The following is a 13,383-nucleotide window of genomic DNA, read 5'->3' as shown; positions in this document are numbered from 1 at the left end:
ACAAAAAGGGTGCATATCCTGGATTATCACGTATGATACTTTTCACCCCAATTCATGCAGGCAAAGCCGCGGGATAGCTAATAACGCGTTATTTTAAGTGACAAGCGCTGTTTTTCTTTTTCCTTGCAGGAATTTTGTTTTTTGACTACCCTTTACATACACGGATATAGTAAACTAATGACCCGTTTTAGCTCCATATATTTTTTTAATAAAATATAACCCATTCCTCGTCACCATCATCGTATCATCTGTCCACTGATGAACATATGCCTCCTCCTATGTAGGGGTTTTAATTATGATATTTTTCCATGTTACCAGATAATACCAGAGGGAGACTTTGTACAAAAGTCGATTGCTTAGGTACCTCTATCCCATTCGTGTTTCAACCGTGAAGCAGTTGTGTTTGCATGGCTGTGTTTCGGTTTGATGGGTGGGATATGGCGTGAATTTACAGGGTACAGAGGAATAACACCTGACTCCTCAGGAATGGCAACGCATGGGAGGTATGATGGGCAAAACAGTATAGTCTGTTATGTCCATGGTACTGCTCATGACTATAGGCGACGGTTACCACTTTCTATCAGGTGGACCGTCAGCTTGTGTGCCATTCTAAGTTGTATATAAAAAAAAAATTCTTTTCATGTAGCTTTCTATAGGTAAAAAAACTTTTACATTCGGTTAAGTATATTACAAACAAGCCATGTAAGTCCTGACATAAAATAGGCCATCCCTTCCTTTCTCGTAGGTGTCATAAGAGGCAACTAAGGGGCCTTATGGTCGAAGAATAGGCAGCAGTGTCCATCTTAAAACATCAGCAAAAGCGAAACTGCGATGGCCAACTCGGTTGCCAAGCGTAGCAACTACTGGCAAAACCCCTCTTATGGGGGAGGCTAATGTTCAAAAGTAGATAGTTAACGTTAAATAATGTTAGTAATATAATAAAATTTTAACTAGATGACATCTATACGTAGAATATATTAAAAAATAATAATAATATGAGTCTTAATATATATATATATATATATCTTTTTAATATTAGTTTATATATCCTTCCTTACCTTAATACAGTATATGCAACTCTTAGGACAATTTTTAATACTCGATGTTCCCTCTGTTCCCTCTAAATGTTCATCGCCCTTAAAACTATTGCGTTCCGTATAGCAAAACCCTACCGGAAGCAATGTAAGTTTTGCTAAGCACTTATAAGCATATGTATGTATATATATCGACAAGTATGGGACAATGTGGATTAAACTTTATAATTGGCTGCCACCAACACGATGTCGGATCTACACATGGTTTAAAACAGGATAATACCGCTCTTAATTTTCCGTGTAAGGCTTTATCAATTTCTATATAACATGATATTAAAAAAATATTGTCTTCTTAATTTTATTATAATAGTATATATATATATATAATATATATATATATATATATAAGAGCGACTAAGGGACGATAAGAGATGGGCAGCAGCGTCCCTCTTAAAACATCTCCAAAGTCTAACTGCGGTTGCTAACCCATCTACCAAACGTGGCAACTATTGGCGAAGCCCCTCTTATTAGTAAGGCTATATTCAGCAGTGGATGGTTAACAGCTGATATAGTAATAAAAAATAATAAATAAACCTCAAATATACTTAACTCACCAGAGGGAGACTTTAGACAAAATTCGATTTCTTAGGTACCTCTGTCCAATTCGTGTTTCAACCGTGAAGCAGTTGTGTTTGCATGGCTGTGTTTCGATTTGAAGGGTGGGATATGGCGTGAATTTACTGGGAATAACACCTGAGTCCTCAGGAACGGCAACGCATAGGGGGTATCATGGGCAAAACAGTATACTCTGTTATGTCCATGGTACTGCTCATGTCTATAGGCGACGGTTACCACTTTCCATCAGGTGGGCCGTCAGCTTGTTTGCCATTCTAAGTTGTATAAAAAAAACTTATTTTAAAAATTTTTTCCTCAATAGTAAGTCATATTAACAATAGGTTATTGTTAATGTTGTTAACTACCTGGGCTAGTTTTATATGTAATGATATTCCAAACATATTTTGTTTGTTTGAATTCACTTATAATCGTATTTTCTGATATTGCTCACGACTTAGGTTACATGTATATTTCTATAACTAATAACGCAACTTTTAAAATATTTGTAGTCTAGTGTTATTTAATTCATTATAATTGTTACTTCATTTTCTCGCACTGTATAAATATGTTATAAAGTAAATGCTGTGAATACCTATAATAGGCATGTGCATTAATATTGTATTATATTTAATGTTTGTTATATGTGTTAAAATGCAATATGCTGTTGGTATTCCTTTAAATAAATAAATAAATATATTCCAGAAATTGTCCCTGTTATATACTATGTTCCAGAAAGAGATAAGAGAACAAAACTATTAGATCTGTTGATCCCTTGATATAGTGAAACTGGCTAAGTAATTATAATTTATCAACCGACTTTAAAAAAATTGGACGTTCTCAATTCAGTTAGTTACATGAGGTAACTCCGTCAGTTCTAATTTGATTTGGAAAATTCATTTTTTTTATCTTTATCGATATACTTACAGATTGTTCCTATAAAACTTTTATCAAAATTGATTTAATAATTCAGTTTTTATATTAAAGTAACCTACCTCTCTAAAATAAATCAGTTGTATGTTTATTACACTATCAATGTCTTCGTGTGTATACTTAACAACAATCTATCCACTCCAAACCTATCATTGTTGTATGTATATGTATGTGTGTGTGTGTATGTGTATGTATATATATGTATGTGTATATGTATATATGTGTGTGTGTATATGTATATAATTTTTATATATTTTTAATTTTCAAAAGATGCTTTTTTAATTATACAGCACTATCATACCTACTTGTACAACAATTAGACCATTAAGGTTGTCTAGAAAAGATTGCTCTCAGCAATAAGACCGCCTTACTGTACTTATACAATTGTATCGGTGTGTTTGTAAATTGCCTTGCTTATTTCCTATATTGTATAATGCAAATAAAGTATACTCATTCATTCATTCATTGTATATATTATATAACAACACACACATACATATGTACAATAATAAAACCAACATACCATTTCTCGATCAGCTGCATAAACAATCGATTGTACAGCTAAACTTTTTATGTGTCGTTTAGCATTTATGGCGTCATTCGAACACCCCTATAATAATCGTTCGCAAATCCTCAAACCTGTTAAGGGCCATACCAATTTATATTATGTACGTAATAAAATTATGCTGTGTAACAATTTCTAGCTTGTATTTACGGATCGGATATTAGCAAAGTTGGATAAATGTTTTTCAAAATAAGCAACAAACTTGTGCCTTAAACAACGATGTCTACGAGTATAGTGGTATAACACCCCGATTCAGAAACATATGATTGTTTTCTCTTTAATATAGATAGATGGATAGATAGTCTTTATTGTTTCCTCCAAAAGATTACAATAGTAAATTTATTATAAATATAAACAATTACAAGAAATAATCACAATGAGAAAACAATGGGCGACCTTATCGCTAAAAGCGATCTCTTCCAGGCAACCTTTAGATGGAGAGGAGTAATTATAAACAATTTGGTGGGAGGCACGATGAAAAATTCTATTAGTTCTTAATGGCTGAAATAAAAATATACCAAATTTTTACTATGTGTATAATTTTAATGGGTAATAATAGAATGGTAACCGCGCCTGCACTAACGGTATACACTGTCGGGGCACCAGTGAGGGATAACAAGTGAGAATGAAAAGATAGGTCAGGTAGTCCATCATGACGAATACACCTGGAATTCAGCACGATGGTTTTCAGGAGTGGACCACATGGAGGTAGATCTGACAGGATATATTGCAAGCAATGAGCCTGGTAGTTTGCATTACTAACAATCCCTTCCCCTCCACTATGTGTATATTATAATAATAATTCTGTCAGCGGTGTTCTCTTCTAATCTATTCGATTCTGGAATAAGGAAACACAGGTATGCAACCCCGGCCAAAACCACTGCAATTTTTGACCACTAACCTCTCCACAAATGCGGTGTTCTCTTTTAATTCTTCCCCATACGTCCTTTATTGCCTTACTACCAACTTTTTTCACTCCCAAAATCTCTCTCTATTTCCTCTTATACTACATACTTTTCTCTCTACCGTCCGATCGTAAAACTAAAAGCCAAAACATTAGGTAATGTGGATATAAACATATTACACTGATACCAAAATGTATATGATTGGAATAAGGGTAGGAAGATAATAATGATGATGATGATGATGATGATAACATAATAATAATATGATTTATTATTATATTATGCCAATAGTGATTGTATTTATAATAACAATTGGATTTATTTTTGTGCAGTAAATACACACTTGTTGTTACCTAAACAAGATGTTAAGATGTCATATATTTTTTTTTATTTAATATTTTTATGCAACTACAGTTAACAATCAAGCAGATGGCTCACTTCATGGAAAGTAGTGACTGTTGTCTATCGATATAAATGGAAAAAAACACCATAAAGTAGCCTTATATCAATCTTTTTTTCTTGAGGGCTAAAATATTATATCTTCGTATCGTAATTTCACTACCATATTTCTGAAAAAAAAAAAATGTTAAACCAGTATAACATATTTAAAAAAAGAACCATTTTTTATATTTTATTATTTAATTTCCTTTTTTGTTTTTGTTCATAAGCGAGAAAATTCTAAGCAGAATAGATAGATAGATAAACACTTTATTTGAGCCATTTATGACACACGTAAATTAACAAATGAGCTCATGCAATCAAATTATTTACAAATGGCAACGCATGGGGAGTATCATGGACGGAACAGTATACTCTGTTATGTCCATGGTACTGCTCATATCTATAGACGACAGTTACCACTTTCCATCAGGTGGGCCGTCAGCTTGTTTACCATTCTAAATTGTATAAAAAAAATATATAAAAAATTAAAACCTTTTTTTTAAGTATAAAACAAAAGACAAAATACGAATACAGGAAAAGAGTTCAAGATGACAAAATTAATTAACAGAAAATACGCATAAATTTTCTATTTGCTTCGTTCGTTCGCTTACGAAAATCTAATAATCCCGAAGTCAAAACGAGTTTCGTACAACGGGTGCCTAATGACGTATTTACTTATAACGCCCAGCGATATTTTTCCCATTATTTTTATTTATAAGATCGTATCACAAAAGAAAAAGCTTGAAACATTATCATCCAATACATTTTTACGTATAATTCTGTTGAAATATAAGATATTAGTTATAGCTTCCTTTATTTTATAATAGTGAAGTGTATGTTATTCCTAAGTATATTTTTTTTATACCACTGAGGTGGCAAACAAGCATACGCCCCACCTGATAGTAAACGGTTACCGTAGCTTATGAATACTAAGTACATTAAGCGTGTGTTGCCGACCCTGAAGAAACATCTTTATCCCTTTTTTGAAAAACCTTATGTTATATTGTCTTTTGGAAGAACCTTGACATTATTTTTTATTTATGCTAAGATATTAAAAAAACATTATATTTCCTGATTTCATGTGACACTGAAGAGATTTATGTAGTCTTTGACTCAATTAATCTACAGAAATTATAGTTAATTAAATTAGTTTTAAAATACTATATAAAAGATAAAAAAAATATATCAAAATAAACTGGATTTTAATGTACTTATATTTTTTTATCAGGGTTACATTTCACAAAATTTTAAAATTTTTAGAAAAGTGCCAAATAACTTATAATTTTCTTGTTACTAATTTTTTTATATTTATTTTGCCATTATGCCATACAAAGAGGAGCACTGCTTATCCTAAAGTACAGAATTTATCTATTTAGGGAGCAGGGTTTCATCTATGTTTAAAGATGTAACAGTTATTTTCAAATAAACTTATTATTATATTATTCTATATTTGTGCTATGATAATGTATGTAAATAGGTATAAAGTTAATTACATAGCTAATATACAAATAAAAACGTTACAGTCTCAAATACCTTTTCTTTAGATGATTATTATAAAAAAAAATCGTGAAAGTAATGAATCGTAAAATACATAACATCCGTTTGTAAATAGACGAGGCAATGAATTAAGGAAAATTGGAAAAAAGATGGAAAAGAGTCAATACAATTCCAAGAGTTTAATATTCCCTTTCCAAGCATTCCTGATTTCTAATTTGCAATTCATTAAAGATTTTTTTTAATCTTGTTTCAATTGCAAGTATTGTATTTTGTGTTTTGAAATATATTTTATAATACACAGGTAAAATAAGGCTCAATTTACGAAACAAATTTCGTAAATTGGATATTTTCTAATAATATAATTGTTTTTACCGGAATATATTGATTGATCGTGATAAAAAGTATAAAAATAATAATTTATTTGATAGAATATTTGGTACAAAAAGATGACAGTAGTAAATAAAATCCCGTTATATTCTGCTATTTCTAGCATACAAATATTTAAAAACATATAAAATATTACAGTCAGCATGAGCACATCACAATTCTCCAGTTAATTGCCAATTATATAACTCTAAAATTAATATTAAATGTTAAAACTAAAATTTAATGAAAATCTATAACAATTACATTGGTAGCATTCTTTTTAGATGAGTTGCGTATACATAGTATATATACGTTCTTCTACATTATCCTACAAATAGTACATTTATATAAATTTTCATAGTGATTCGTTGATTTATTAAGGCACAGGTAAAAAACTCACTTTCACACAACGTAACATATTATTTCAATTTAAATAATACAAAATAATCAATTGGTATAAAAATTAATTAGGTAGATAAACATTTTTTTTTAAACTAAAAATTCTGTTATAAAGTTAAAACGAATGTTAATTTATAGTCAATAGAGTACAAGAAAATAATTTCTGTAAATTATTTATTTAAATTTTGGTTAATATATTAGTACCAAGTAAAATTGAAACACAATTTGTATTTTGATAGTTAATTTTATGATGATACCAAAATTTCTTTTTATACCACCAACCAAACATATGCACCACCAGATGGCAAGCGGTTATATAAACTAGTATAACTATTTTCAAATATAATATTAATACTTAATTACATAACATATCAGCAGAGACCAACGATACCAAACTGAAGTAAAAAATTGAAGCAATCTCTCAAAAACACTTACTCTAAACAATAGTTTACACGAACTTCCGTCGCGGTGTAAACTTTAGATTCCTAAGCTTTAATTAGTGGAGTTAAGAGTCGTGATCAGATAAAATTGCATTCCGTCTCCGTGTAAGATGCGGGTGCGGCGATCGAATGGAGGAGCACATTCTTCAAGTCTTATAATCTGAATTCTTGAAATTCGAATGTATTTTCCAATTAATACTGGGGAACTTTGCTAAATTCTCAATTCAGAATTGGAATCTTAAAGAATTAACAGTTTAATAAATTGAAATTAAAAACTCTATGAATTTAATAAATAATTTTTAACTTTATACATTTTAACATTTAGTTTATTATAAGGTTCGTGTAATAATTGCTAAATAATATTTTACAGTCGTTTACGAATTTTTTTTTATCTTACTTGAAATATGCTCGCCTTTTTATATATTATATTATTTTTTAGGCCTTTAACTGTCCACCGCTGAACATAAGCCCTTACTTTGGGGGGAGGGGGGTTTGCCAGTAGTTGCCATGCTTGACAGGCGGATTGACAACCGCAGTTAGACTTGAGAAATAATTTTTGGGACGCTGCTTTTTACCATTTAACTTCCTTTAGTCGCCTCGTACGACATCCACGGGAAAGAAAGCAGTGGCCTATTCTATACCGGGCCAACACTACATATACTCGACTTACTAAAATCAACTGAACTTGCAAAGAAAAATTCTAAGTACCGGCGTAAATTAAAATCATTATTGCCATTCAAACAGTTTAAACTTGTTATAACTTGACACTTGGTCTTGCTATATTAGTAGTGAGAATATCGAATTATTGTAATTTTCCATCCTATATTGTTTTAGTAAATATTTTCTTTATTTTTTACTTTTTTTATTGTAAATAGATAGATAGATAGATACTCTTTATTGTTTCCTCCAAAAGATTACAATAGTAAACTTATTATAAATATAAATAATTACAAGAAATAATCACAATGAGAAAACAATGGGCGACCTTATCGCTAAGAGCGATCTCTTCCAGGCAACCTTTGGATGGAGAGGAGTAATTATAAACAATTTGGTAGGAGGCACGATGAAAAATTTTGTTAGTTCTAGATATGGAAGATGTGATACATATAATAATATAAATATTATAGTTCATTTTTCTTTGTAAAACACTGCAATAAATGAATGCTAAAGATTTCGATATTACTCTATATAGTACTGATATGAATTTGTATGAAATTTTTCATTACTTACTTACTTATAACATTGTACATAGTCTGTTTAATTATTGTAAGCATATTGTTGGTGTATCTTTTATAAATAAATAAATAAATATTTTTTTTAAATACCAGCTGTGTCGTATAAGAAAATATACTCGTATAATAACTAACTCATAACGAAAGCCAATAGCAATTACTGCACCTCTGATCATAACGAGGCTTATCTTTTCGTATGTAGCAGATAACTTTGTTCGAATGTTCCAAAGAAATTTCATTAAACCGCCAGTGGAAGTTGCTCATTCAATGACTAAGTTACGTAGTGGTTACTTACGTGAAATAACTTGTAGACATTGCTTTCTGTGTTGTATTGTCCTTACGTCGAAAGCTGTTAACTTAATGGGCTTGAACTTGTTAGTAAAATATGTAGGTGTAAAAATAATTTGTCCTTTAATAACTACAACCTTGACATCTATTATTATATATTATAATAATATTTAAAAAAGATATTTATATATAAAAAAAGATACTTTTAATCATGTCGTCATTTGTTTATATTTTCTATATACCAGGAAGTATAAAAACCATGGATTCGATAATGATAAAAACATACTATTCAAATTAATAAATTTCTGAATCAACATCCTATACACAATTTGTATTGACGTACAATAAAGTTTTCAATTATGTTGTAGTATTATTTATTTTTACTAATGAAAAGCTGTAAGCTATACCATCGACCTCTTCATGTGTTGCCATTCCTGTTAGCTATGGTATTATGCTTCCATACTCCGTACTCCTTCCACCGTTACATTGTAACAAATTTGTGGCAAATTGCTTAGTTCTTTTATAGATTTTATTTTTATAAACGCAATACAATATATATATATATATATATATATATATATATACACCTATACTGCTCAGTTTGCTCCCACTTATCAGGCTATTTCTCTGCTCAATTCTCTGTTTGCTCAGCAGCCAGATATTGATATATTTTATGACAAAATATATATATTTTTAAAATGTTGTACAAAATTTGTAAGTTTGTAAAATAAACCTATGGCTCACTACACGTTTTGGGAAACTGTAAGTGTGGTGAGTAATTTTCAAATAAATAAATATAATAATATTATAATTAATAATATATATAATGCATTATGTACCTTTTTCCTGTGGGTTACAGGACGGGGTATGTATTAAAGCTGACATAAGTCGAGAAGGTGAAAACCAAAAAAAATATGTAATGCATAAGATTCGATGTCTTTAGCACAATCTACAGTAAGATTTCAACGACTGAGCCACTACGATACGTACCACTGCAATTTTCATTAGAATGAAATGTGAATCGGACTTTCAGTACGCCATCAGTAAATGAATCAAATTCTACTAGATTTTTTTTCTTTATTTTTTTCCTATCCACTCTGCAAAGAGTCTTAGAGTACTATCGGATGTACTGATTGAAATCTCTCATACAGAGAGACACTCTATAATGACAAATACTCTTTCATAAAATGTTTTTTTCCTATAGCCAATACACTTTTTGGATTTGATATTAAACTTGTCTTCACTTATGTATTTTCTAAGAGAATTATTTATCAAGTACCATGTATAAATAATTTACAGTGTCATCATATTTCTAATATATATTTCCCACTTTTTTAGTTATATTTCATAATAATAGACAAGCATTTTTGTTAATATTGTCAACTATTTTTAAATTATCGCCTCTTCAAAAGTAAAAAAAATGTTCCGATTTTATTTTTAGACGTACAGTACAAAAACATCTAGATTTGCAAGCTTAAAATTCTACTCCTAAATTCCACATGAATCCTAGGTATTATAAATGGTTTATGCAAATACACGTAGAACCGTGAGCTAAGCAAATTTTTTTCCACTTGCTAACTGTAATAATGATTCCTCCTAAACTCCTTCATTTTTTATACAACTCAATCAATTTTTTTTATACAACTTGGAATGGCAAACAAGCTGACGACCCACCTGATCGAAAGTTGTAACCATTGCCTATAGACATGAGCAGTACCATGGACATAACAGAGTATACTGTTTCGCCCATGATACCCCCTATGCGTTGCCATTCCTGATGACTCAGGTGTTATTCCTCCGTACCCTGTAAATTCACGCCATATCCCACCCTTCAAACCGAAACACAGCCATGCAAACGCTACTGCTTTACGGTTGAAACACGAATGGGACAGAGGTACCCAAGCAATCGACTTTTGTACAAAATCTCCCTCTGGTAATTTATCAAATTAATACATTACATCCTAACTTAGCACATAGAATAATTTATGTATTAATTCACGAGACGTATTGATAATTATTACCTAGATAATTAGTAAACATATCTGACTACCCCTTAAGGTTAAGATTTTGAGTTTTTTTTTAATTTGAACATTCCACCATATTTTATAAAAAAAAAAAATACACACATAATTTGAAATATGAATTGCTTAAAAATACCGACTACTTTCAGAATATAATACCTAAACATGTTAACCCATGTTTCTTTCAATACGATATTTACGTCATTGTAGAATACATATAACTGACATTTATGTTTTCTTTCATTCCAGAATCTTAAGAATCAAATTATGACAACGAACGTGTGGGTAGAACAGGTGAGTACGTTTTTATCTTTATTTCAATTCATTTAAATAATGTTTAAGCTTTTACTACATTGTTATCAATACATTGGTATTGTGTACTTGAATAAATGTAATAATAGTTCTTTTAAACTATGAAATTCAAGAGATTGCTATATGAATTGGACGTGTTTATTTTAATGGGTGAAAATGGAATAGTAACCCCACCTATGCTACTATCAGTACTATCAGTATACGCTGGCAAAGTACCAGTGAAAGATAATAGGTGAGGATAAAAGCAGGTCTGATGACCCACTATGACGAATTCGACAAAAATTAATCACAATGTCTTCCGAGGGGAACCACATAGAGGTTCACCTGTCAGGGTATATTGCTAGCAATTTGGCCGTTAGTCTTTTACTAAGCACCATTTACCATTGAATGAACCACCACGTTGTTTGCCGTATTGTAAAACTAACTTAAGAAAGAAGTTGTATAACAAATTAATAATTGCTCTGAAAATTTTCCATAATTAGAGAATTCTAAAAATCAAACTCCGCGCCCTTTTGGAAAAATGCATTTATCTGAGAAACGAATTTTAGTAATAAATCATTTGTCAATTATATATACTTACATAATTTTTATTTAATTATTATTAATTTATTTGAATGTAATATTGTTGATTTATTAAATTGTTTTATATTTGTGATTTTGTACTTATATAATTTAAAAAAAAATATCTTATTTAACACAATGTCATATAGTTATCGAATAAATTGAAATGTTGAAATTACGTGAATACATCATAAATAAATATTTAAAAAATTATTTCAGGCGTTCATATGCTACTTACCATCAAGTGGACCGTATGCTTGTTTGCCACCTCAGTGGTATAAAAAACAAAAATTATACTTAATTAAACCCCCAGATATTAATTCCATCATTCATACCTTATACATAGTCAAAAGTACAGTTTTAGATATTTCAACAATTCAGCTATAGAATACGGAACGTTACCCGAAATCAAATACAGTCTTAACAATCTCATTCCTGTTTAGGACATGTGAATATTTTCTAATTTCCATCGCGACGAGAATGAGTCGTAAAATTGTAAGGGACAAACAGGACATGTTTTATTCCCGGGGACCGTTAAACCTTTGACAAATTGTCGCTATCCGGAAGGGACGGTGACGTGTCGACTCCAAAGGGCCTCAGTTCTATTCTTTCAGAATGTACTCTTTGGGTTGTCAACGGCCGAACGTGACTAATAGGACGCCGGCGTCCGTGTATTGTTCGCTGCCCTTGAATTTCGAGCATTTATTCCCTCGTCTTTTCTAAGATTCCTTATCTAATAAGACATTTACATTCAGTCAAATACAAGCGGCAATAAAGCAATGATGACGTCAAGATATTTTGCCTCACTTTTCGTGTTCTACCACTTGTACAACTATGCTCAGAGAAATTGTTCAATATAATACCCGCGACCACATTCTACCATGCTACAGCTCGCCATCGACAGAGAATTTACCTCCATATCTAGAATCTAAATGATCGAGTATAGCGCAGTTTCAGTTTTGTTCCCATGAACACTCAGGTTATGGAATGAACTCCCTGACAAGGTTTTTCCAGAAGACTACAGCATGGAGTTCTTCAAAAAAGGGATAAAGAGGTTTCTTTAGGGACGGCAACCCGCGTGTAATATCCCTGGTATTGCAGGCGTTCATATGCTAAGGAAACCGATTACCATCAGGTGAACCGTATGCTTGTTTGCCGTCTCAATGATATAAAAAAGAAAAAAAAAGACAAAAATCATCTATATAAATGCTTCAATTTCCACTGACAAATAACTGTGTTTCCATGGCTACATTTCCAATTTGGTGAATGGGATATACAAGCAAGTTATAAAGAGGGGTATTATGGGCGACATATTCTATTTTGCTCATGGTACTATTCATGTCTAAATGCGACAGACCTACTTCCCATCAAGCCGGCCATAAACATGTTAGGCATTCTAAGTTGTATAAAAAAAGAATACAATTACGTGTATGTAATGCTATGGTACTGTTCATGTCCATAAAAGGAGAGGATTACCATGCTACTAGTACCATTATTTTTTATTAAATCTCATTAAACCATATTTTTTTTGTATTTTTCTCAAATTAATAACATAAATCCGTTGAATTAAGGAAAAACTCTTTAATGTATATATCGAGGCATTACAGAATAAATACGGCAAAATCCTTCCAATTATGAAACCCTAGAAATGGTTAAACATAAGTCAATTAAGCCATGTCGGAATATTTTCCTTTTCACTCGAGAAACCTCGATAACGATGTGAATAACATCGTCAAACGTACATAAATATAGCGATCCGACTTAGCGACATATTAAA

General features: G+C 31.0%; 1 protein-coding gene across 2 annotated transcripts in view; it reads left to right on the top strand.

The window, feature by feature from the left end:
* Nucleotides 1–13,383, top strand: part of LOC113510733 (acetylcholine receptor subunit alpha-like 1) — a 366,334-nt gene that overhangs the window by 319,332 nt on the left and 33,619 nt on the right. For both annotated transcript variants that reach the window (XM_026894245.3, XM_031907139.2), the window contains one exon: nucleotides 10,983–11,027. In XM_026894245.3, the coding sequence (XP_026750046.1) occupies nucleotides 10,983–11,027 (45 nt within the window). The remainder of the gene's footprint in view (nucleotides 1–10,982; nucleotides 11,028–13,383) is intronic.

Source organism: Galleria mellonella, unplaced genomic scaffold (assembly GCF_026898425.1).
Source record: "Galleria mellonella isolate WM207_F2 unplaced genomic scaffold, CSIRO_AGI_GalMel_v1 utg32, whole genome shotgun sequence".
Classification (NCBI taxonomy): domain Eukaryota; kingdom Metazoa; phylum Arthropoda; class Insecta; order Lepidoptera; family Pyralidae; genus Galleria; species Galleria mellonella.
The sequence above is the reverse complement of the archived record's forward strand: the minus strand, read 5'-3'. Positions and strand labels throughout refer to the sequence as shown.